The following is a 26,874-nucleotide window of genomic DNA, read 5'->3' as shown; positions in this document are numbered from 1 at the left end:
CAGCATCCATGAAAAAGAGTAAACAGTCAGCGTTTTGGGCCGAGACCCTTCATCAGCTCCTCCAGCATTTTGTGTATGTTGCTTCGGTAAATGTTAACAAGGTATCATGGTAATGGAATGGATGCACACTCAAAGTTTTAGTTACAGCTGCTTCCCTTTTGCCTTCAGATTTCTGAATGGTCCATGAAGACTGCCTCACCATTTTGCCCTCTTTTTGTACTATTAACTAGATTTTTATATATTTGTTATTGTAATTTGTAGAACATTACAGGCCCTTCGACCCATGATGGTGTGCCAACTTTATAACTTACTATAAGATCGATCTAACCTTTCCCTCCAACATAATCCTCCACTTTTCTATCACCCATGTGCCTGTCTTAAGAGTTTAATAAGTGTCTCTTGTGTATCTGTTTCTACCACCACCTCGGCAGGGTGTTCTATGCACCCAGCACTCTCTATGTAAAGAAAAAAATACTTTTAACATCTTCCCTATACTTTTCCTCCAATCACCTTAAAATTGTACCCACTCTTTGTGCCCTGAGAAAAGGATTCAGCCTATCCACTCTATCTAAGTCTCTTACCATCTTGTATACCTCTATCAAGGCACCTCTCATCCTCCTTCATTCCAAAGAGAAAATCCTTAGCTAGTTCAACCTTTCCTCTTACTTGTAATAATTTTTTTAATGTACTACTGCAAAGCAACAAATTTCATGATATACACTCAGTAGCTATTTTATTAGGTACATCTTACACCTGCTCGTTAACGCAAATATCTAATCAGCCAATCAGATGGCAGCAACTCAACGCATAAAAGCATGCAGACATGGTCAAGAGGTTCAGTTGTTGTTCAGACCAAATATTAGAGTGGGGAAGAAATGTGAAGTGACTTTAACTGTGCAGTGATTGTCAGGATAGTTTGAATATCTCAGGAACTGTTGACCTCCTGGGATTTTCATGCTTACCATTCTCTAAGGTTTACAAAGAATGGTGTGAAAAGCAAAAAAAAAATCAATTGTGCTGTAGTTCTGTGGATGAAAACATCTTGTTAATGAGAGAGGTCAGAGGAGAATGGCCAGACTGGTTCAAGTGACAGGAAGGCGACAGTAACTGAAATAACTGCGTTACAAGACTGGTGTGCAGAAAAACCTCTCTGAATGTGCAATACCTCATACCTTAAAGTAGATCAGCTACAACAGCAGATCACAAACTTACACTCAGTAATCACTTTATTAGATGCAGGATGTAACTAATAAATTGGCCATTGAGTGCACGTCAGTGATAATGAGCCTTGTTCTGATTCTGAATTAACACTCAAGTCATACATGATCAGTTGGAGTTTTGGCTGTAATCAGTGCCTAACCTTGGATGTGGTGTGTTGCAGTCATTGATCACCGCGCTGCAGGATCCAGGCTGTCTGTGCTGAAGATGAGCTGATGGTGGATGATGGAACTGAAGGTGTGGGTCGATGGAGTCCAGCGCATTGTCTGTGGTGTCACCGAGGCCACAACCTGCCAAGAAGTCGTCATCGCCCTCGCTCAGGCTATCGGTAAGCTGCTTGTTAATCCATGGAGGATTTAACTGTGGGAGCTGGGGTGTACACTCTTGACTTGGACTCAGTTTTCTTTCACGTTTCTGCGATTTTATTTTTCCAAAATGAGAAACACCGTCAGCTGTTGAATCACACCCACGCTTTCATTCCCAGCTCTGTGGCTGGGACAGATCAGGACTGGCTGTTCACTGGGTTTTAGTGGTGGCTATACTGTACAAGCCCAGTGCAGACCCCCCCCAGTGTCATCACCTGGAGTCTGGCTTAGTTACTGTTGTCTGTGTAGATCCACTCCCGGGGTCAGCCGGTTCTGCTCCACCTTGTCAGTGAGGAAGAGCTTGACTGCAGGGTCTGTGGGATGGACCACTCAAACCTGCCAGTCCGAGACTGCCCAGGACAGGCCGAGTGACGGATGGTGCAGCCTGTCTTTCTGTTGTGTGTTTGAGTTCATACTGAATGTATACTCAATATCGGCCATGGCCAAGTGGTTAAGGCGTCGGTCTAGTGATCTGAAGGTCGCTAGTTCGAGCCTCAGCTAATGCAGTGTGTTGTGTCCTTGAGCAAGGCACTTAACCACGCACTGCTCTGCGACGACACCGGTGCTAAGCTGTATCGACCCTAGTGCCCTTCCCTTGGATAACGTGGAGAGGGAAGACTTGCAGCATGGGCTACTACTGGTGTTCCATACAACCTTGCCCAGGCCTGCACCCTGGAAACCTTCCAAAGTGCAAATCCATGTTCTCACGAGACTAATGAACGCCCATTTTATCTATTTAAATGTAGCCTGGGACCCTGTCCTCTGGGATGTATGAGGCAGAGGTGTGACCTTACAAGTGTTTATGAAATCATGCTGTTTCTTTGTTCTCCATTTCGACCTCTCTATCATCACTTTCATTTTGTCAAATGTCTACCCTTGTCTCTCTTTTACTCTGTAAATTTCTAGTGTTCCATTATTAGCTTGTTCACCTTCATCTTTCATCTTTTCTCCTGCTGCCTTTTCTTTTACTTCTCTTGGTTAAAAGCTTCCTAATCCAGTAGCTTCATGCTAATGTTTGCAATATTGTATGCCCTTGCTTTAGCTTTTATGCTGTCTTTGACTTCTCTCGTCAGCCACGCCTACCTCATCCTCCCTTTAGAATAATGCTTCTTCAGGATGAAGTGATCCTGAGTATTGCAAACTCCCAGAAACTCCAGCCATTGCTGGTCTTTGTCATCCCTGCTAGCGGCCCCCTCCAACCAACTTTGGTCAACTCCTCTCTCGTGCCTCTGTAGTTGCCTTTACTCAGCTGTAATACTAGTGCGTCTGATTTTAACTTCCCTTTCTCAAACGGCAAGGTGACTCTATCATATTGTGATCACTTTCTCCAAATGGTCCCTTTACATTAAGCTCCCTAATCAAATCTAGCTCATTGTACAGCCCCAAATCCAGAATTGCCTTTTCCATTGTGGGTTCGACCACAAGTTGCTCTAAAAAACCATAATCCGAGCATTCTACAAATGCCTTCTTTTGGAATTCTGTGCCAACCATATTTTCGAAGTCTACCTGCATATTGAATCCCCTGTGACTATCATAACATTCTTCTTTTGACATGCCTTTTCCTCTCCGGGCTACTATTCTGAGGCCTGGATGTAAGGGTCTTTTTACAACACAAGGGTCTTTTTACCTTTACACTTTCTTAACTCTATCCACAAGGATTCTACAGCTTCCAATCCTATGTCACATCTTACTAAGGAATTGGTTTATTTTTTTCTCAACAGAGCCACCCAACCCCCTCTGTCTACCCACCTGTTCTTCAGATACAATGTGTATCCTTGGATGTTATGTTCCCAGCTGTGCTCTTATTTCAGTGTGATTCAGTGACGCACACAACATCATACCTGCTCATATCTAACTGTGCTACAAGCTCATCTACCCTGTTTCCTGTTCTGCATACATTCAAGGGTATAGGTATGGTAAACAGCAAGCAGGCCTTTTGTGCTGAGGTTGGGTGAGACTAGAACTAGAGGTCATGAGGGTGGAACGTTTAAGGGGAACTTGAGGGAGGGGAGCTTCACTCAGAGGGTGATGGGAGTGTGGAATGAGCTGCCAGCAGAGGTGGTGCATGCGGGTTTGATTACAACATTTAAGAGAAGTTTGGATAAGTACATGGCTGAAGGGCGTATGGAAGGCTGTTGGTCCAGGACTAGGCAGAGAAACATTTTGACATGGACTAGATGGGCCGAAGGGCCTGTTTCAATACAGTAGTGCTCTATGACTAAATGTAATGCCTCCAGTACTGCATTCACCACCCCTCTTCTCAAATTTGTCTGCATGTTGCATGAAGTTTGGATTAAGATGGATAAGAATTGGAGAGTTCATTAACCTCTCCTATGCTCCCCCTTCCCTTCTACTTTATCCACACTTTTCCAATCTATTGAACCCCCCCCCCTCGCCACACTCTTTAGTATAAAGCCCTGTCTGCCCTAGTTGTGCGATTTGCCAGGACCCTGGTCCCAGCAGGGGTTCAGTTGGATCCCATCCCATTGAAACGGCTCCCTCCTTCCCTGATACTGGTGCCGGTGTCCAACCCACTCCTCCCACACTAATCTTTGAACCACACATTTCACTCTCTGATCTTATTACCCCTGTGCCAGTTTGCACCTGGTTTCGGTAGCAATGCAGAAACCATCACCTTTGTGGTTCTGCTTTTTAATTTAGTCCCTAGCTGCTCAAATTTCCTCAGCAGAACCTCTTTTGCTGTTCAACCTTTTGGCGTCGGTACCCACGTGAAGCACAATGACTGGGCCTTTCCTCTCCCTCTCTAAATTTCTCTGCAGGTCAGGTGAGCTGTTCCAAGCCTGGGCACCATGAGGGAACAACATCAGCTGTTTGCCAGGCTACTGGCACAATTCTGCATCAAAGCCTCAGCAACTTCCCCTCTCTTGCCATAGCATTCTGAATTGGACCCTGGGGATTTATCCTAATTTCCTTTGTTAACCAAGGATGCCTAATCCTGCCCTCTTTGCTTCTTAGCTTTACAGGGGTATGTTGACCCTGAGAGTTTACCATCTTGCCTTTAAACACCTCTAGCATTTGCTCCCCATGTATTTTCGCCAGGTCCTGCCATGTCCTGCACTGTTGAAATCAGCCCTCCTCAAGTTTAACACCTTACCTTTAAGACTAACTTTTTTTTTTCTCCATGAACACCTTGAAACCCAGTGAACTATGGTCACTGTTTCCAGTGGGTTTCTGCACAGACACTTCAGCAACATCAGTCCCCAAGATAAAGATTGAGTACAGTCCCTTGGATAGTAGACATCTTCACTACTACCGTAAAACTCCCTCTTTGACTGCACTTCGAGGGAGCATAACCCACAAAGACCCTTGCACTAGGGCAGTCCCGGTCTGCATTTTGCACCACACTCTGATTTGCATACTTAACGATTCCCCTAATCCCCACTGGCTGTTAAGGGCCTTAATGTGTAACCCCACCAACGTGATCAGTCCTTTCTCATTTCTACCCATTATAGCTCATTTGCTGATCCCTCCAGGATTTCTTCCCTCAGTATTACAGTAATACTCTTTGATCAACAGTCCAATCTTCCCCTACCCCACCCCCACCCCTTTGTACGTGACTTTGTCTCTCCTGAAACTCCCATACCCTTGAGCATTGTCTCCCCCCTCACTATGAAACAGAGACATTAGGGAAAGAGTGAGCCTGTGGTATGTCGGTGAACGAGTAGTCTTTGGGGTACTGCAAGTCTGTGTCTTTGCTGTTGCTTTGCTGCACGCTTGAGTGCTCGGTGGTGGGTGCCGATGCTTTTTTTTTTGCCGGTGGGGGGAGGAGGCTTGCTGCCACTTACGCGCGGGAGGGAGGGGAGCTAGGGGGGACTTTGGGGTTCCAACATTTAACTGTTGTTCATTCTTTGGGGGCACTCCTCTGTTTTCGTGGATGGTTGCGAAAAAGCATTTCAGGATGTATATTATATACATTTCTCTGACATTAAATGTACCTTTGAACCCTTGAGACCATTAACTGCCAGTTCTGCCCTTCCTTCAACCATGTTTCCACGGTTACAAGGCTACCATGATCCCATGCGCTGACTCTCACTCTCAGCTCATTGCTTGCATCTGTGAGGTGCCTTGTTTTTCTCTCTGGAGTGAAGGAGGACGAGGGGTGGCATAACAAAAGGTGTACAAAATGATGAGAGGTATAGATCAAGTAGATAGGCAGAGACGTTTTCCCAGGGCAGAAATGGCTAAATCGGGGGTGGGGGGTAATTTTAAGGTGGGATGTCCAAAGTAGGTTCCTTTCACAGAGTGTTGGGTGTGTGGAACGCACTGCCAGACAGATAAATAGACACGTGGATGATAGAAAAATGGAGAGTTGTGTAGCAGGAAGGGTTAGATTGATCTTGGAGCAGGTTACAGGATCAGCACAACACGTGGGTTGAAGTGTTCTGTGTTAAATTGAACATGGGTAAGTCTGCCAGCTCTCTGATGCTTCCCTCCGTCTCTCTCTGCTCTGCCCATTGGACTTGGTTAAGTGGAGCCACTCGCAGGGACGTGGGAGCCTTGGGATTGCAGAGATAGGGCAAGTGAGGGTTCGAATTGTAAATCTAGGCTCTGGAAGCCACAGAAGGCCCTCAGTGAAAGGGAACTGTTGAAGTATACTGAGGCTCATCTTCAAATGGTCTCTATTGGAATTGACATTGGAGTTGGTTTATTATTGTCACAGGCACTGAGATATAGTCAAAAGCTTGTCTTGCATACAGTTTATACAGATCCAATCATTACACAGTGAAATAGGGTAGAATGAAGTAAAACAATTACAGATGTGTAAAGTGTAGCAGAATAAAGTGCCATGCAGGTGGACAATAAGGGTACAGGATCATAATGAGGTTGATTGGGAGGTCAAGAGTCCATATTATTGTACTAGGGAACTGCGCAGTGAGGTAGAAGCTGTCCTCGAGCCTATGCTCTCAGGCTTTTGTCTCTTCTGCCAGGTGGGAGAGGGGAGAAGAGAGAATGTCCGGGTGGGTAGGGTCATTGTCCATACTCGCTGCCTCAGTAAAGATGCCAGTAGAATTGGAGTCCATGAAGAAGAGGCTGATTTCTGTGCTGAGCTGAACTGTGTCCATAGCTCTCTGCAATTGCTTGTGGTCACGGGCAGAGCATTTGCCATACCAAGTCTGATGTCCCTGGATAGGATGCATCAATAAATATTGGAGAGGGTCCAAGGAGACATACCAAATTTCTTTCGCCCGAGCAAGTAGAGATGTTGCCGAGCATTACTGGCCATGGCATCCACACGTTTCGACCAGGACAGGCTATTGGCAATGTTCACTCCTTGGAATTTGAAGCCGTTGGGTCTCTGAAGTGGAAAGCCACTCTCTTGAACTACACTAGGGAACCTCCCATCCATCGCAATAGGAAAGGAATTCCAAAATTTCCAATTACTCTGGCCAGTGTGTTTTTTTTTCAAGTGGAGTGAAGGTATTGCACTGGATTCTGTGTTTCAGTCAGAGTAGTATTTGGGTTACTGAGCATCTTGACTGCCATGGCTCTCTCAGTAAACATGTAAACACTAAATTCTGGAAGAGTTTGAACCTTCCAGAGTCTGTCATTCCTTTACTAACCACTAAACACTCAGAACCAGTGGAGCGATTCGAAAGAGAAATTTAAACCAGGGAATGCTGGAAAATCAGGCACCATCTGTGGAGAGGAATAGTTAACTCTTCCTGTTTATGACCCTTCGTCAGGACACTCCACCATCTGCAGTGTTTGCTTTACAAGTAAAATCCTTTTGGAAATGTTTTTATAATTTTAGTACTAATTCCTTCTCCCTCCCCTTACTTTCATGGTCCACTGTCCTGTCCTATCAGATACCATCTTCTTCAACCCTTTAGATCTTCCACCAATCATCTCCCATTTTCTTACATTATTCTCCCTCCCCTCCCCACTCACTTGGTTTCACCTATCCCCTGACTGCTTGTTCTAATTACCCTTCCCCCACCACTTTATTCAGGTTGCTTCCTCCTTCCTTTCCAGTCGTGATGAAGGGTCTTGGCCTGAAACGTTGGCTGTTTATTCCGCTCAGTAGCTGCTGCCTGAGCTGCTGAATTTCTCCAGTGTTTTGTGTGTGTTGTTCTGGATTTCCAGAATCTCTAGTGTTTATATTCTTTGTTGTTTAGTTTGGAGAGCATTGATCACTGTATTTTGCTCTGTTAAAACTTACTTACTTAAAATAAAACTTTACTCTTTAAAAAGTACATACAAGAATTGCAAAATGGCACATGTCTTCCTCTACGTTCATAGTATTGGGTCAATATATTCTATTAACCTTCAAGTATACTGGATGTTAGGAATATACCTTGCTGGAAGTTCCTGTTCAGTGCAGTATCCTAATTTACCATGAGGAATTCCAGTCAGGATGAATGTGAGTGGGTTTACCAGCTGGCCCTCACTGGCCACACCCAGATATGCATGTCCTATTTACGTGAGGTGGTAGGCTCAAATCACAGAGAGTGGATTACAGCACAATCCAGTGAACAAACCGTGAGCTGCTCATCAGGAGCCAGAAAGGACCAATCAATAAGAGTGAGCACAAGGAAAAGTGAAAAGGCTTGTGTTCGGAAAGGTATTTTGCCCACTATCGTGTTTCAGGATCATCATGGTTTGCAGTTACATGTCCTCTGATGCTGGAATATTCTGTTAAAATCTCTCTAGTGATGTTTCTTCAGAAAGCTCTTTAGGCTGTCGTATCTACTAAGTGTCAGCTGTAAGCAGTACATTACATTACAACAGCATCCTGTATTACATTCTGTGTACACAGACACCACAAAACCATCTCAGCATTGTTCTGTGAACTACTCCACCTACACACCTAAAGCCAAAGATGTTTAGTTCGATTTATTTTTTATAGATTGAACTTGGTAGAATTTTAAGATTTAGCTATGTTCTGTTTTGTAACTCTAAAACGAAAAACTGATCAAAATAAAAACAAGGGAGTCTGAAATGTGAGTCAAACTCCATTCTTTAAGTCAGGCGCACAGATATCACGTGGTAGCAGTATGACATATATGATTCACATATTTTCACATATAATGATAATTAATTATATATAATAATGAATCGTAATGAATTCTGAGGACACAGCCTCAGAATAGAGGGTTGTCCTATTTGACTGGAGATGAGGAGGAATTTCTTTAGCTAGAGAGTGGTGAATCTGTGGAATTCTTTGCCACAGGCAGCTGTGGAGGCCAAGTCTTTATGTATATTTAAGGCAGAGGTTAATTGGTCAGGGCATGAAGAGATATGGGGAGAAAACCATAAGACAAAGGAGCAGAATGAGGGCATTCAGCCCATCGAGTCTTCTCCGCCATTCCATCATGGCTGATCCCGGATCCCACCAACCCCATACACCTGCCTTTATCATATCCTTTGATACCCTGACCAATCAGGAAACACTCAACTTCTACTTTAAGTATACCCGCGGACTTGGCCTCCACCGCAGTCTGTGGCAGAGCATTCCACAGATCCACTACTCTCCGGCTAAAAAAATTCCTCCTTACCTCTGTCCTAAAAGGTCAGCCCTCAATTTTGAGGTTGTGCCCTCTAGTTCTGGATATGCCTACCATAGGAAACATCCCCTCCACATCCACCCTATCTAGACCTTTCAACATTCCGTAAGTTTCAATGAGATCCCCCATATACTTTTAAATTACAGTGAGTACAGGCCCAAAGCTGCCAAGCACTTCTCTTATGTTAACCCCTTCATTGTCAGAATCATCCTCGTGCGCCTCCTCTGGGCTCTTGAATGTCACCAGTGCCTCTAACACCATAGTGCCAGTGTGTTCCAAGAACCCACCACTATTTGTGCTAAAACAAAACGACTTATCTCTGACATTATCCCTACACTTTCCTCCAATCGCCTTAAAGTTATGACCCCTCGCATTAGTCTTGGGGGAAAAGTCTCTGGCTATCCTCTTGGTCTGTGCCTCTTATCACTGTGTACTTGTCTGTCAAGTCATATCTCATCCTTTTTTGCTCCAAAGAATAAAGCCCTAGCTCACCCAATCTAACCTCATAAACCATGCTCTCTAATCCAAGCAGCATCCTGTTATATCTTCTCTGCACCCTATGTAAAGCTTCCACATCCCCTATAATGAGGTGAGCATAACTGAACACAATACTCCAAGTGTGGTCTAATCAGAGTTTTATCGAGCTCCAACATTACTTTGTGGCTCTTGAGCTCAATCCTCCGAAGACCCACATGCCATATGCCTTCTTGACCACTCAAGCAACTTTGAGGGCCTGTGGACCTGGACCCCAAGATCCCTGTGTTCCTCTACACTGCTAAGAATTGTGAAATTAACCCTTTATCCTGCCTTCAAATTTGACTTTTCCAGTCCTGGGGTTTGTGTCCGGTTTCACTCTGGTAGCAGAGAAGGCGGAGGGCAGACAGCCCAGTATGGAAATGGGGAGGAGAGTTGAGATGACTTCATCTGGCATTAACTGACACTTAAATACCTCATTTGTACACCCTCATGCTCCAGCCAATGCCTTCCCCTTTTTTTCTGTGCTACCTAGATTAACACGTTTCTCTCTATTGCAGTTCTGATGAAGGTGCCCAGCTTTGAAACATAACCATTTCACTCTTCCACCTGGCCTGCCGAAGTTTCCAAACTGTGAGAATAATAATAGTAAATCAGGGTTAGGCACAAAACAGGCTGACACATGCTTATTAATAATGATTGATGCAGGAAACAATTGTCTAAACATTAACTGCTCAATGTTATAAGTCCTCTGAAAGGCTTTTGGTGTTAAACCTGGTGCCAGTAGTTTTCCTCACGAATGACAGAACTCTGTAAATCAGCAGCCTCTGGTACGGACAGTTGCAATTTCCTGATTTCACTTCTGAGCGAGCTGGGGAAGTGAAGATCATCGGAATGTGACATTTCAGATTTCAGACTTGGATTTGGATATCTTTATCATGTGCACATTGCAACCGCAAAGTGAAATGTGTTGCTTGTGTTAACCGCCAACACACCCAAGGGTGTGCTGGGAGCAGCCTGCAAGTATGGCCAGGCGCTCGGTGCCAACTTAGCGTGCCCACAATGCTTGGCAGAACAATAGAACACAAAACAGAACATGCCAAGTGGAAAAGCAACAATAGTGACACAAGCCCCATTCCTCCCTGCCACCCACCCATCGCATGCACGTACACAGTCTCTTCCCATCCATGTACTTATCGAAACTTCTTCTAAGTGTTGAGATCGAACCCACGTTCACCACCTCTGCTGGCAGCTTGTTCCACACTCTCATGACTCTCACCCTCTGAGTGAAGAAGTTCACCCTCACACCCTCTTAAACATTTCACATTTCAACCCGCTCGGGTGTGAAATCAGGAAATTGCAACTGCCCATACCAGAGGCTGCTGATTTACAGAGTTCTGTGATTCGCGAGGGAGACTACTGGCACCAGGTTTAACTCTGAAAGCCTTTCAGAGGACTTATAATATGAAATGTTCAAGAGAATGTGAAGATGAACTTCTTCACTCAGAGAGTGTGGAACAAGCTGCCAGAAGTGGTGCGCGTGGGTTCGATCTCAACACTTAGGAGAAGATTGGATAAGTACATGGATGGGGAGAGTACAGAGGGCGATGGCCCAGGTGCGAGACCTGGGACTAGGCAGGGTGATAACTCAGTACAGACTAGATGGGCCGAGGGGCCTGTTTCTGTGCTATACTGCTCTATGACTGACTCTCGTGGAGGTAACCCACAACCTCTAGTTTGTTTCACCTAACCTCAGGGGAAGATGCCTGTTTGCATTTACCCTGTCTATACCACTCATCGTTTTGTATTCCACTGTCAAATCTCCACTCATTCTCTTGTGCTCCAGGGAATAAAGTCCGAACCTGTTTAGCCTTTCCCTGTAACTCAAGTCCTCGAGTCCCAGCAACATCCTTGCAAACTTCCTGTGGGCTAATTCTGTTACGTAGGACATCATGGTGGTAGAATGGTTAGCACAACTCTATTACAGCTCACAGCCCTCCGGAGGTTGGCATTCAATTCTGCCGCCATCTGGAAGGAGATTGTATGTTCTCTTCATTAACGGCATGGATTTCCGCCGGGGGCTCAGATTTCCCCCTCTGCTCATTCTAAATTGTCCTGTGTTTAGGCTCATGGAACCAGAGGGCCTGTTCCATGCTGTATCTCTAACCAATAAAATAATAAATGTTGTGCAAGTTTATAGAAACATAGAAAATAGGTGCAGGAGTAGGCCATTCGGCCCTTCGAGCCTGCACCGCCATTTATTATGATCATGGCTGATCATCCAACTCAGAACCCAGCCTTCCCTCCATACCCCCTGACCCCTGTAGCCACAAGGGCCATATCTAACTTCCTTTTAAACATAGCTAATGAACTGGCCTCAACAGTTTGCTGTGGCAGAGAATTCCACAGATTCACCACTCTCTGTGTGAAGAAGTTTTTCCTAACCTCGGTCCTAAAAGGCTTCCCCTCTATCCTCAAACTGTGACCCCTCGTTCTAGACCTCCCCAACATCGGGAACAATCTTCCTGCATCTAGCCTGTCCAATCCCTTTAGGATCTTATACGTTTCAATCAGATCCCCCCTCAATCTTCTAAATTCCAACGAGTACAAGCCCAGTTCATCCAGTCTTTCTTCATATGAAAGACCTGCCATCCCAGGAATCAATCTGGTTTTATGTAATGTTAAGTGTGTTAATCTAGATTTGTCATGTCTAGAGGTGGTGAATTTGTGGAATTTGTTAACCACAGGCAGCTGTGGAGGCCATGTCATTGGGTGTATTTAAGGCAGAGTTTGATAGGTTTTTGATTGGACGGGACATCTAAGGTTACGGGGAGAAGGCTGGGGAATGGGGCTGAGGAGGGGGAAAGAAGGATCAGTCATGATTGAATGGTAAAGCAGACTGATTGGCCTAATTCTACTCCTGTGTCTTATGGTCTTATGTTTGTAATGAACTGTGGTGCTGCTACACATTTCCTGACATTATACCCTGGATATGGCTCCCCTTACAGTGAATGCGACAGGTTGAAGAGGGAAGCCCAGTTTCCCGCAACAGCCAGGGGGTGTAGATTGAGGATAATTGGTAGGTGTGGTTGGGGTTTTAGGCACATACAGCCTCTGGCAGTCTGGAGCAAGTGAGCAACACAGCCAGGGCTGGGTAGTGGGGGGGTTAGCTCAGCCAGTGTGGATACGATGGGACCAAGTCCAGTTTATTGTCACGTGCACGCACAGATGCAATGAAAGTCTTACAGCAACGTCACCGACACGTAACATCAGAGTCACACTTTCACCAGAGGAACAAATTAAACGTGAACTGTACACACATTTTACAAGAGCAGAGACACACGAGATTCTGCAGCAATCTGGGGCGACGTACAAAATGTTGGAGAACTCAGGGATGGAGGGAAATGCCCTCCCGTAGATGTTGCCTGATCTGCTAAGTTCTTTCAGCATTTTGGGTGTGTGTTGCACAGTTAAAACAGAAGTTCACTGTAGTGTGCAGTGGTCATAGGGTTGTAAGCTGTAGTGATTTGGGTTGTGAAAGTCAACTGACTGAAGAGAAGTAGTTGTTCTGAAACTGATGGAGTTGGACTTCGGGCTTCTGTACCTGCTGCCTGACTGTAGCTGTGAGAAGATGCCATGGTCTGGATGGTAGAGATCTTTGATGATTGATTTTTGCCTTCTTGGGGCAGCCTCTCTTGTACATAGTGAGGTGGGATGTGTCGGCGATGTATTGGACTGAGTCAGTCCAATACAGTCCAAAGCATCTTGTGTTCCTGTGCGTTTGAATTGCAACCATTTAGAATACCTGCATCTGGCATTCTGTGACGTGTGGTTTTGGGATCCTTTAAGCTGCAAAAATGTTGTTGGAATTTACAAAATTGACTTAAGTTTTCCTTCCCATTGTATTTTTGCAGGAAGGACTGGCCGATACACCCTCATTGAGAAGTGGAGAGAGACAGAGCGCCACCTGGCACCCCACGAGAACCCGCTGGCTGCCCTGAACAAGTGGGGACAGTATGCCAGTGACGTGCAGCTAATCCTGCGGCGCACGGGCCCTTCCCTGAGCGAGCGGCCCACCTCAGATAGCATGGGCCGCGCGCCCGAGAGAACTTTATACCGGCAGAGCCTGCCGCCCTTGGCTAAGCTAAGGCCCCAGAATGACAGGTCGTTACGGAGGAAGGAGCCCAAAAGGAAGTCCCTGACTTTCAGTGCTGGCCCAAAGGGGTTCATCGATGTTTTTGGGAAGTGTGCGAACTTGGAGGTGAGGCACCAGGCTCTGGCCAGCAGGGTGTCTGCCGAGGAGCTGAGGAAGGTGGTTCGCCTGCAACAGGAGAAGCTCCACACACTGCAGAGGCAGCTGGAGTCCAACCAGGCCGAAGTGAAGTACTGGGAGGGAAAGGTGGGCCTCCGAGTGGAGGAGGAAATCCTGCGGCTGGAACAGAGAATTAAGAAGAACGAGGTAGAGATTGAGGAGGAGGAGTTCTGGGAGAACGAGTGGCAGATCGAGCGGGAGAACGAGAAGCAGCTGAAGGAGCAGCTGGAGGAGGTGAGTCTCCGGATCAAGGACAGCGAGGAGAAGCTGAAGGACTGCACGGAGAGGATCCAGAGGATCGAACGGGGCATTGAAGCCGAGAACGTGCAGCAGGAGCTCTGCGGGTCGCAGGTCAATGAGGAGGAGGTGAAGGGGAATCTGGTGAAAATCAGAAAGGACGTCGAGCTGAAGTGCCAGCACAGCACGAGGCTGCAGAACAGTCTGCGAGCTGTGGAAAGGACGTTGGGTCAAGCCAATAAAAAGCTTCAGGTAACAGCCAAAGATCGTACAAACTGCACTTGTAATGTGTTGGTGTCACAAATGAAGGAGTTACATCCATGTTTCCTTGTGACGTAGACCATTCCAGCTCTCAGAGCAATCCCACCCTTAACCTTGCCCGTGACCCACAAGACAGAGAAGCAGAGTCGGGCCATTTGGCCCATCTAGGCTGCTTTCCCATTCCATCATGGCTGATTTATTATCCCCCTCAACCCCATTCTCCTACCTTCTCTCTGTAACCTTTAATATCCTTATTAATCAGGAATCTGTCAACCTCCACTTTTAAATATTGCCAGTGACCTGGCCTCCACAGCTGTCTGTGGCAATGTATTCCACTGATTCACCACCCTTTGGCTCAAGAAATTCCTTCTCATCTCAGTTTTAAAGTGACATCCTTGCATTTGACCCATTCTCCCCACATCCCCGTCCACTGAGCCGGATCCGACCGTGCGCCTGCGCACCAGGGACAATGTATAGCAGCCAGTCCGCGTCTCTTTTGGATGTGGGAGGAGACTGGAGCTGCCCACACGGTCGTGGGGAAGGAGAAGTAAACTCCACGAAGACAGCAGCAAAGGTCAGGATTGAACCTGGGATGCTGGCACCACTGTGAAAAAAGGATGCGTTTCCTTAAAACATGGGTTCCGATTAACAGGTTCTACCATAGCTACCTGCTGGCCATACGGTAAGGAGATGGAAGGGTGTGGGACAAGGCAGTACAGCCACAGTCTGGTGTACTTTCCAGGGGAATCCAAGCAGGAGGTGCGAGGTGTATGATTCTTCTTTGTAACATGCTTTTGTGCATTTATTGATCCTTCTTCTCTCCAATAACAATGAGTTCACTTCACAACACGGTCTGCTTGTGTCGGGGCACTTGGGATTGACAAGATTCCCTCTCTGATGGATAGTATGAACCAGTCAGGGTTTTAAATGAAGTTCAAGATGGATAAACTTAGCAGATCGGGCAGCATTTGTGGCAGGACAAATAGAGTTGCTGTTGCACCCTTCTTCACAAGAGTCTTCAGCCCGAACCTTTAACTGCTCCTCTTTCCGCAGATGCTGCCTCACCTGCTGAGTCTTTCCCAGTACTTTGTTTTGATTTCAGATTTTCAGCATCTGCAGTGGTTTGGGTTTAACGTTCCAGTAGAAGCCCAGATAGAATGCCAGTCTGGAGACTGTAAGTGGAGGCTGGTCACCTTAGTGTCCACTCCACAGATCCAGTAGGTCACTGTTTTAACCCCTTTTAACTGGCTGGGTAACACAGGAGGTTCTGCAATAACGTGATAGCTTGTTCCTAAAACAAATTTGCCTTATAGAATGTTGTGTTACAGAAGAACAGTCTGCAGTTGTCTTTGAAGCACTGTTTTTAACAGCTTTGCAATTTTACTATAATCAATGCAGTCAGCATAATTCAAGTCACGTTCCATACTATAGAAACGTGCATTATCACTGAATCAGAATCAGCTTTACTATCATTGACATACACTGTGAAATTTGTTGTTGTGCAGAAACAATACATAAAAATACTCTAAATTACAATAAGAAAAATATATTTTAAAAAATACTAAGTTGCTTAAAAAGGTGAGCAAAAATAGTGAGCTAGTGTCCGTGGGTTCATTGTCCACTCAGAAATCTGATGGAAGAACTACAGTTTGATAGTTGAATGCACCACCAATTTCTGGCACCAGTATTGAGTTTTTAGTGGGACGGCTGTTTGCCCAGCCGGGATTAAATCATGTACAGTTTGTGTGCCCCCACCCCACTCATTGTTAAGATTGTACCCCTGCCCATTGGGGTGTACTTTTTGCTCGTTTTCCTTCTTCATTGTATGTGGGTGGAGAACTTGGCCAGAGCTTGGGCGATGTCATCAGGTCATGTGGGTAGGGAGAAGTGAAGGCAGAATACACCCCACCACAAAACCCCCAGACAAACCTTTAACAGCAGAGCCTCACCCCCTTTGCCATCTGGCACAGCTGTCAAAGTCCTTGAACTATGACTAAGTGCTCCTGACGTTCGAGACCTTTCAAAAGGAGAGAAGCTATTGGCAATAGTTGGAAATTTGTTTTTTAAGTATGAAAGCAAGAACATTAAATATGGTGATTAATACAATTTTCTTCTGAATTTGACTGTTTTACATCGACTCGAATTGGACTCTCTGATACCAAGCCCAGTCTGAACTATGAGCAGATTACTTTGAGTAAGAGCTAATGCATTTCTGCAGGATTCTACCAGCCGTGACAAATACCAGTTTGCATCTGTCAGTAAGATTGGGATTTTCTTGTTTTGGATGAGCTGGTGCCTGAATCCTCTTACACAGGTAGCCTACTGCCAACAGTAGAACCTCCAGCACTTACCTGCAGGATGCATCTCACTGGCTGTTCCCGGTTCCCATTGTTCTTTGTGTGAAGAAGTGCACGGCGGTATAGTGGTTAGCACAATGCTTTACGGTACCAGCGATCCGGGTTTAATTCCCATCACTGTCTGTAAGGAGTCCGTATGTTCTGTCTGTGACCGCTTGTGTTTCCTCCGAGTGCTCCGGTTTCTTCTCACAGTCCAAAGACCTACCACTTGGTAGGTTAATTACTCATTGTAAATTGTCCCGCGATTAGGCTGCCATTAAATCGGGCATTGCTGGGCGATGCAACTTGAAGGGCTGGAAGTTCCACACTGTATCTCAATAAATTTTTTAAAATATTATGATTATTGCAATACAGCGCTGAGTGGGCTCTTCTGGGTCTTCGAGCCACACTGTCCAGCAATCCCCAATTTAATCCGAGCCTAACCACGGGACAATTTACAATGACCAGTTAACCTACCAACTGGTATGTCTTTGGACTGTGGGAGGAAACCAGAGCACCTGGAGGAAACCCACGTGGCCATGGGGAGAGTAAAAGTGTTTCCCTAACATTGCCTGGGAATGGTTTACCTCAGCTTTAAGGCTGTTTGTTCTCAATCCCCTAATCGGCAGAAGGAATAGTTTCACCCTATTCCCGTTGTCATCGTGTATGCCTCAAAAATGGGTACCATAGTGACCCTCTCACTGGGCTAGGAATGCAGAGGTCTGGACTTGCAGCCCCGATTCCCCTATTCAAATCCCACGGGAGCAAGGAAGTGACTTCATTTAATGAAGTAAATAGCTGTAACGTGTAATGGTGAACATGAAACTGAGGCTGCTGGAAATCTGGAGCAACGCACAAAATGCTGGAGAAACTCAGCAGGTCAGGCAGCATCTATGGAGGGAAATGGACAGAAATTATTTGGCTCAAGACCTTCCTGATAAAGTGACAACTGTCTGTTTCTCTCTATAGATGCTCCACAGACTTCCTGAGTTCCTTAAGTATTTTGTATATTGCATGTGTAATGATATTTGTCTTCTCTAACCTGGAGGATTGTGGAGGTCAGATAACAGGGGATCTATAAGGAAGGAGTAGGTAAGCATCAGATCGGGAAGTTGAGGGTAATGGAGAACTGGCACAGGAGGAGGACTGATTCTGTTTTGCCTCTTCCATTTGATTCTGTTTTGCCACTTACTTCCATCGAGGGTTAATTTGCAGTGGCCAGTCCCTGAGACTTTGGGATGTGCGGGGAAACAGGAGCACCTGAAGGGAATTCCACAGTATTGTAGAGAGTACGTGCAAACTCCACCCAGACAGTATGTGAGGCCAGGATTGAACCCGCCGCTCTGGAGCTTCAGAGGAGCAACACTACCTGCTGTCAGCACCTTGTGACCCGTGGCGATGATGCACTTGCTGGATTGTCATAAGGTCTCAGTTGGGTTGCTGATGTCCAAAGGGTGTTAACTTCCCCAGTCTCAGCTTACACACGGTCCAGAGCCACAGGCTTGCAACCGTGCTCTGTAATGGCCCAGCAAGGCATGATGGCCCTCGTGCATTCATCAGTCGTAAGACAAGCAGTGAGCTGTGTATTTGTGGGTCAGACTGTTTGCAATGTACGTGACCGGCTGTAAGATCGGGTTTCGGTACCCGCTGCCGTCGGTAAGGATTCTCCCATAACTGTGTGGGATTTCTCCATGTTCCACAAAGACGGGTTAGGGTTAGTAAGTTGTGGGCATGCTCCTGTCTGTTGGTGTGGTGACACTTGCAGGCTGCCCTCTGCAATCCTCACTGACTTGATTTAACACAAATGACACATTTTCTATGTACCTGTGACAAATAAAGTTAATTCTTATCATTAAAAATTAATCTCTAAAAACACTAGTTTAGTAAGAGAGGTACTGTTAAAAAGTGATCAGAAATAGGCAATGAACTTTGAGTGGACAGCTAAGGACTTTTCCCCCCGGTGGAAATGGCTAATATATGAGGGCATCATTGTAAGGTGATTAGAAAAAAGTATAGGGAAATGTCAGGGTTAAGTTTTTTTACACTGAGTGACGGATGCATTGAACAAGAGTGGTGATAGAGGCAGATACGTTAGGGGCATTTACGATTGGGCACATGGATGATAGAAAAATGGAGGGCTATGTAAGAGGGAAGGGTAGATAAATCCTAGAGTATGTAAAAGGTTCAGCATCATCATGGGCTGAAGGGGCCTGTACTGTGCTGTAGTGTTCTGTGTTCTTTATATCATTCAGAGCAAGTCAGTTTTGGTGGGATCTGAACGCTTGAATATAGAGTTGTAACCCTGGTACCAATACCATGTGGTTCCTGGCCTCAGTTTAAGGGTTATCATAACGGTAACTCGACTCAGTGGGCAGAATCTGTACTAGTCTGTTTGTAAATCGAATTCTGTTGGTATTGGAGTTAGTTTATTATTGTCACATGTACCGAGATACAGTGGAAAAACTTGTATTACATATTGGTCATACAAATACACACAGTACATTGAGGTAAGTCAATAACAATACAGAATAAAGTGTAACAATTACGGAGTTTGTGGTAACTTTGGTTGAATAGAACTTAGATTCTCGAGAAAGGCAAAACAAACTTTAGCAGAAACATCAGAGAACATTAGTTTTCAATAAGGGAGATAGTCCCCCTTAAATCTCATAAGGAATGCAGCAGGAACCTTACTGAGAGTGTTTGGAGTACAGGGTGTGTGCAGTGTTTCGAGAGTATTTGATTTGGTGTGTTACTGGAGAGGATGAACTCGGACACAACAATTCAGTTGCTTCTTGAGGCTCTCCTGTCTTTGAGCTCTGCTTTCCTCCTTGTCTCGCATCCCAAATCCTGCTCTGGCTTCCCCTTGGACTGAGTGAGACTAGAACTAGAGTTCATAAGTTCGGGGTGAAATAGCTGAGAGGAAACGTCTTCACTTAGGGGGTGAGTCTGGGTGTGGAATGAGCTGCCAGTGGAAGTGCTAGATGCAGGTTCAATTGTAACATTTTGAGAGATGTTTGACGAGGTACGTGGATGGGAGGCGTATGAGGGACATGGTCCAGGTGCAGGTCAGTGGGACTCAGCAGAAGACCCAGGACAGCCTGGAGTAGATCAAGGATCAACTGTATTCACCACGTACATTTACAGGTATTGGCAATTTTCTGTGGTGTGGTGGTCAGGGCACAAGGTGCAATAAAAAAATCAACATTGAACAGTGATAAGAATTATTATAAAAAAAACATAAATTTAGATAAGCAGTAAAATTTGCATAAATACATACTGTAAAACTAGCACGTATTCACACTGTAAACAGCATTATAAAAGGTGGTTTAAAGTGTTTACAGTGCAGCCAGCAATGGGGGTAATAGATAGAGGAAATGAAATAGGATGGTTAATCAGACTAAATGCCTGGGGAAGAAACTTCTAAGATAATGTGAAACTTTTAGATGGGCTGAAGGGCCTGTTTCTGTGCTGTACTATGACTCAGACATTCTACAGACCCGGAAACTTTCCTCTTCCCCTTTGAAATCACTCAGTCGTCCCCATTCTCTCTCTTTGGTTGTCTCCAGTTCTCCTACTACTTTTCCCCCGTGTCTCAGCTGGTTATGTTGTGTCAGACTGTTATCAGCAGGCTCCTACCTACTGTGGCATCTCTGTTGAAGTGCTTAAACTTCAGATAGTAAAGCTGTCTTTGCATAATGCATGGCTGCTTGACACACAGTCTGCCGAACACTTCTGTAAGCTAGAATTGGAGATGGTCCTCAGAACTCGCAGGGTCTCGCCTTCTGCAGCAGTGCAGCCTGTGCCAGACCTGTCTGAGGTAACCACAGACAGTTCGCGTGGTGGGTAGCCGAACCCTTTAATGCAGCCCCCTGTTAGATCAGGGTTTGTCTCCCGGCTGCTGTCTGTAAGGAGTTTGAACATTCTCCCCATGACGGTTATGGGTTTTCTCCAGTGCTCTGTTCTCCTTCCAGATTCCAAAGGGTTAATGAGCTGCGGGCATGCTGTATTGCCGCTGGAAGCGTGGCGACATTTGCGGGCTGCCCCCAGCACAACCTTTCATGATTTGACCTGACACATAATGATGCATTTCACTGTATGTGGCCAATAAAGCTAACCTTTGTGCCTTCCGCTAGCTCCATGAATCCTACTGGCAGCACAGCTATCAACTGCAAACTCCAGTGAACAGCCCTCCTTGTACTGACCGTACACATCGTAGACACTTCTGGCTGCTAGGGACTGCTCTGTAAATATTAAATCCCAGCCTTGCTGATGCTTTAGACATAGGAAGCTCCTAATAGAAAGTTTACCTTTTCCCCATCCCGATGAAGGGTCTGGGCTCGAAACGTCGACTGTTTACTCTTTTCCACGGACACAGCCTGGCCTGCTGAGTTCCTCCAGCATTTTGTGTGTGTGTGTTGCAATAGAAAGTTAAAGTCCAATGATTATCATATGCACAAGGACATAGAGCAGCGTCACAGCTACATGGAGCATTCATAAGGAAAAACATAAATGATGCACATTTTTACAAGAAAGAGCACACGGTAATAAAAATAAGCAAGGTCCATTGATTAACTTTATTAGTTTTATTTGTCACATGTATATTAAAACATACGGTGAAATGCGTTGCTTGTGTCAAATCAAATCGGCAAGGATTGTGCTGGTGCAGCCCGCAGGTGCCAACATTGCATGCCCGCAACTCACTAGCCCTAACTGTGTGTCTTTGGACTGTGGGAGGAAACTGGAGCACCCAGAGGAAACCCACAGGGTCATGGAGAGAACGTACAAACTCCTGACAGCAGCGGGAATCGAACACCGCTCAGTGCAAGCGGGCGCTGTAAAGTGATCCACCAGGTACTGTGTTACTGTGCCACTCTGTGCTACTTTGCCATCCCTATCGTGCGCAGTGGGCACGCTGCTGCTAAGTGATTAGGTTAGTGCAGGTTCAAGAACCGAATGGTTGAAGGGAAGTTCTTGAAGTTCTGGACCTCGGGCTTCTGTACCTCCTGCCAAATGGGAGCTGTGAGAAGGTGGCGTGGCCCAGATGGTGGTGATCTTTGGTGGGTGTTGCCTTCTTGAGGTGGTGCTGCTCTGGGACATCTTACCCTGGTGTGTTAACCTGGCCAGTTTGTAACTTTGCAGGTTCGTGTCTCAGCCTTGTGATCACTTCTGCAGGTGTTCCTGTGATGGATGGCTTCTGCCCTGGTCCAGTCACTGACTCACAGCAAAGTAGGCACAATCCTTGCCAAGCTGTCAGCGCAATAAACAAAAACAACAGGAATTCTGCAGATGCTGGAAATTCAAGCAACGCACATCAAAGTTGCTGATGAACGCAGCAGGCCAGGCAGCATCTGTAGGAAGAGGTGCAGTCGACGTTTCAGGCCGAGACCCTTCGTCAGGACTAACTGAAGGAAGAGTGAGTAACTTTCAAATCCCTTACTCACTCTTCCTTCAATTAGTCCTGACGAAGGGTCTCGGCCTGAAATGTCGACTGTACCTCTTCCTACAGATGCTGCCTGGCCTGCTGCGTTCACCAGCAACTTTGATGCATGTAGCGCAATAAACACATTGCTTCTGGGAAATATCCTCTGTATTGTCCACACCAAACAGTATTGATGTCACCTCCCTTCTGGGGACATCATCTGCCCATCGGTCAGTGGTCCCTCCTCTTCCTGCCCAATACACAGAGGCTCAAACCAGTTGAGCAGATATCATCGTCCTCTTCTCCCATTATCACCCTGTAGCTCGGTTTGTTTGCCTTCCTCACAGGACGCCTCGTTTGCCCTCAGGGCCAGTTCCAGGGCAAATGGCAGAGCCTGCTTGAATCTTCTGAGCTCCCTGACATGTCCGTGGCCTGCCATTGTCATGGCTCTACATGGAGAACCCTTTTCTCTGACAGTATTGCTCTCAAGTACTGACCTATCACTTCCTCAGTCAGCAAAGCCCTAACCCCTCTCGGCCGTTTGATCCCAGTGCTCGGAAATAGCAGAGTGGGCTGATTGTAGAGCATCCTTAACTGAGGGCACCAACCTGCACTGGTGTCTGGTACATCAGTGTATTGGGTCAAATCTCCATGGTACTCTGTCTCTGAAGGTACAGCTCCTCCCCAGCCTACGAATGCCAGACCTGGAGCCTGCACATTTAACCAAGCATTTGGGAGGCTGGTGGGATGAATTTAAAGTCAAAGTCAGAATAAGTTTACTATTAAAGTATGTATATGCTCAGTGGCCACATTATTAGGCACAGGAGTGGAACCCGGCGTGGTCTTCCGTTGCTGTAGCCCGTCTACATCAAGGTTTGACGTGTTGTGCATTTTGCACCGCACTGTTGTAACGTGTGGTTATTTGAGTTACTGTCAGCTTGAACTGGTCTGGCCATTCTCCTCTGACCTCTCTCATTAACAAAGCATTTTCACCCTCAAAATTTCTGCTCGCTGGATGTTTTTCTTTTGTTTTTCACACCACTCTCTGTAACCTCGAGAGACTGTTGTGTGTGAAACTCCCAGGAAGCCAGCAGTTTGAGATATTCAAACCAACCTGACTGGTACCAACCACCATTCTATGGTCAGAGTCATTTAGGTCACATTTCTACCCCATTCTGATGTTTGGTCTGAACTGAACCTCGGGACCATGTCTGCATGCTTTGATGCGTTGAGTTGCTGCCCCATGATTGGCTGATTAGATATTTGTATTAGTGAGCAGCTGTGCCTAATAAAGTGGCCACTGAGTGTATGTCACTGTATGCTGCCTTGGGATTAATTTTCTTGCAGGCATTTACAGGAAAATCAAGAAATACTTTAGAATTTATGAAAAGCAACAAATAAAAATGACTGGCAAACAGCGAATGTTCAAATGAAGGCAAGTTCAAAGTAAATTTATTATCAAAGCTCATGTATGTCACCATATATAACCCTGACATTCATTTTCCTGTGGGCATACTGAATAAATCTATCGAATAATAACCAGAACGGAATCAATGGAAGACCACACTAACTATGGCATTCAACCAGGTGCAAATGACAACAAACTGCAAATACGAAAAGATTGAAATAATAATAATAAACTTTGAAAACACGAGATGGAGTCCTTGAAAGTGAGTGCACAGGTTGTGCGGATATTTCAATAATGGGGCAAGTGAAGTTATTTGCTTCGGTTCAAGAGCCCGATGGTCATGCTGATAATTAATAAATAATACTGAGAACATGATTTGTAGAATCCTTGGAAATGAGTGCATAAGTTGTGGAATCTGTTGAGGTGAGTGAAGTTATTCACACTGGTTCAGAAGCTTGATGCTTGTAAGGTAATAACAGTTCCTACCTTTGACCTGGTGGTGTAGGACCTAATTTACTGGCTATGTGGGGTTGTACACTTCTGCTGCTGTCTGGGAACTTGACTCTTGGTCACATTTTGGGCTATGAGCAGTTCACGGGAGCTGTAACCTGGGAGTGGCCTGTAGATTCACTACATTTGGCTGGTAGACTGGTTTGGGCTAATAGTGAGTAGTTGAGGAGAAACTGGATAAGTATATGGGGGGGGTGTAGGGGAACTTGGATGTGGAATAGTTGATGTGGTTCAAATTGAGGAGAGTTTTGCGTGAAAGGCCTCTCTGCATCACCTATCGAGCTTTGATGGTGTTTTCCCCACATGTGATGAGATTGGAGTCAATCTGCTCTTGAAAAAGATGTACATTGGTCACATAACCCAAGATTCAGTACAACTATTCAGTAGAATTAGATACCCAGTCAAGGTATCACTAATAGGAGCTGTTAAGGCCACACTTTAATCATTTTCACTGGGGGGGGGGGCTTCCAATGTGTAGGGTCGAAACAGGCTGCAAAGGATTGTAGATTCAGCCAGCACAACCTGTACTGCCATCAAGGGCATCTTCAAAATGTGGCTCCTCGGAAGGCAGCATCCATTATTAAAGCCCCTCATCATCTGGGACATGCCCTCTTCTCATTGAGGAAGAATGCAGCAGGCTGGAGAGCCACACTGAACAGCCAATGAACACAACCTCAGTAATCCTCTTTGGCAATATCTATTTATTTTTGTAACTTAGAACAATTTTTGTCTTGCTCGGCACTGCTGCTCAAAACAACAAATTTGATAATATGTCTGCGATAATAAACCTGATTCTGTTAATTCAGCTCTTTATAATTTGATTTCCACCTTAACATAAAGTGAGTACAAAGATGCGTTGTATTTACATGTACTGTACCTGGGCCCCCCCCCCTCTTGTAACTCTCACCTCTGGATGAGTTAATCCTGTCATTATCTCCATTATCTGTTGTTGTTTCTCCTCCGTCACTCTCTTCCCAGTAATGTACAGTGCACCTTAAACTGACGTCCACAAGTTAAAATCCATCAGAATCAGGTTCATTGTCCCAGACCTACGGTATATGATGTGAAATCTGTGATGTTGTGGCAACAGGACAGTGCAAAGATAAAATTACTATAAATTAGAAAATAGTGTAAGGAAAAGGAATAGCGGGGTGGTGTCCATGGGTTCAGTGACCGTTCGCAAATCTGATGGGATCTGATGGAATCTGGTAGGAGAGGGGGAGAGGCATTTCCTGAATCATCAAATGTGGATCTTCAGGCTTCTGTACCTCCTCTGCAATGCAAGTACTGAGAAGAGGTTTGTCCCAGGTGCTGAGAGTCCTTATTGACAGCTGCTGCCTTAAGGCTCCACCTTTTAAAGGTGAGTATGCAGTGCCTTGCAAAACCCTTATATAGCTAGGGTGCCTGGTACTTTCGCACAGTAATATATTTGTCAATGTGGAGCACAGATCAAGTTTGTAAATCTGGCGGGAGTAAAGGATGTTGGGAATGGTGAAGGTGGAGCACCGTGGGATGTGGCTGAGAGGGAATACTGGGGCAATGGTAGCGTGGGTGTAAACACACCCAGTCCTGAGACACCAGGCAAGGTCATTTGATTCCAGACCACTTGGTTTATCGATCATTACAGAATGTGACTCTGGTGCTTCCCGCTCCCTCCCCTCTCCCTTCCCCTTTTCCCAACCATGATTCCCCTCTCCCTGCCCCCTTCCCACTCTCAGTCCACAATAGAGACCCGTATCAGAATCAGGTTTATCATCACTCACATATGTCATGAAATGTGTTTTTTTTTACTGCAATAGCAGTCCAGTTCAATACCTAAAATTACTACGATACTGTGCAAAAGTCTTAGTCACCCCAGAGATATGTGTATATGTATAATCTTGATCTTCATTATAAATGAGGATGAGGTCGAGTACAGGGCTACTGTAGGAAACTCTGTCACATGGTGTGAGCAGAATTATCTGCAGCTTAATGTGAAAAAGACTAAGGAGCTGGTGGTAGACCTGAGGAGAGCTAAGGTATCGGTGACCCCTGTTTCCATCCAGGGGGTCAGTGTAAACATGGTGGAGGATTACAAATACCTGGGGATATGTATTGACAATAAACTGGACTGGTCAAAGAACACTGAGGCTGTCTACAAGAAGGGTCAGAGCCGTCTCTATTTCCTGAGGAGACTGAGGTCCTTTAACATCTGCCGGACGATGCTGAGGATGTTCTACGAGTCTGTGGTGGCCAGTGCGATCATGTTTGCTGTTGTGTGCTGGGGCAGCAGGCTGAGGGTGGCAGACAGCAACAGAATCAACAAACTTATTCGAAAGGTCAGTGATGTTGTGGGGATGGAACTGGACTCTCTCACGGTGGTGTCTGAAAAGAGGATGCTGTCTAAGTTGCATGCCATCTTGGTCAATGTCTCCCATCCACTACATAATGTACTGGGTGGGCACAGGAGTACATTCAGCCAGAGACTCATTCCACCCAGATGCAGCACAGAGCGTCATAGGAAGTCATTCCTGCCTGTGGCCATCAAACTTTACAACTTCTCCCTTGGAGGATCAGACACCCTGAGCCAGTAGGCTGGTCCTGGACTTGTTTCATAATTTACTGGCATAATTTACATATTACTATTTAACTATTTATGGTTCTATTACTATTTATTATTTATGGTGCAACTGTAACAAAAACCAGTTTCTCCCGGGATCAATAAAGTATGACTATGAAATAAAATGCAACACCTTTTGAGAAAGTTGGCATGAATTTGTATTAATGTGGTCAGCAAGTGCAGAAGCAAATTGATTTGGAGGAGAATGT

The 26,874-nt window shown here is 45.6% G+C and overlaps 1 protein-coding gene across 4 annotated transcripts in view; it reads left to right on the top strand.

Moving 5' to 3' along the window:
* The window catches only part of rassf8b (Ras association domain family member 8b), a 133,762-nt gene that overhangs the window by 92,888 nt on the left and 14,000 nt on the right, over positions 1–26,874 (top strand). For all 4 annotated transcript variants that reach the window (XM_063072314.1, XM_063072311.1, XM_063072312.1 and 1 more), the window contains 2 exons: positions 1,382–1,546; positions 13,498–14,384. In XM_063072314.1, coding sequence (XP_062928384.1) covers positions 1,441–1,546; positions 13,498–14,384 — 993 coding nt within the window. In that variant the 5' untranslated portion in view covers positions 1,382–1,440. The remainder of the gene's footprint in view (positions 1–1,381; positions 1,547–13,497; positions 14,385–26,874) is intronic.

The sequence above is a fragment of the Mobula hypostoma genome, chromosome 20, assembly GCF_963921235.1.
Source record: "Mobula hypostoma chromosome 20, sMobHyp1.1, whole genome shotgun sequence".
Taxonomy (NCBI): domain Eukaryota; kingdom Metazoa; phylum Chordata; class Chondrichthyes; order Myliobatiformes; family Myliobatidae; genus Mobula; species Mobula hypostoma.
The sequence above is the reverse complement of the archived record's forward strand: the minus strand, read 5'-3'. Positions and strand labels throughout refer to the sequence as shown.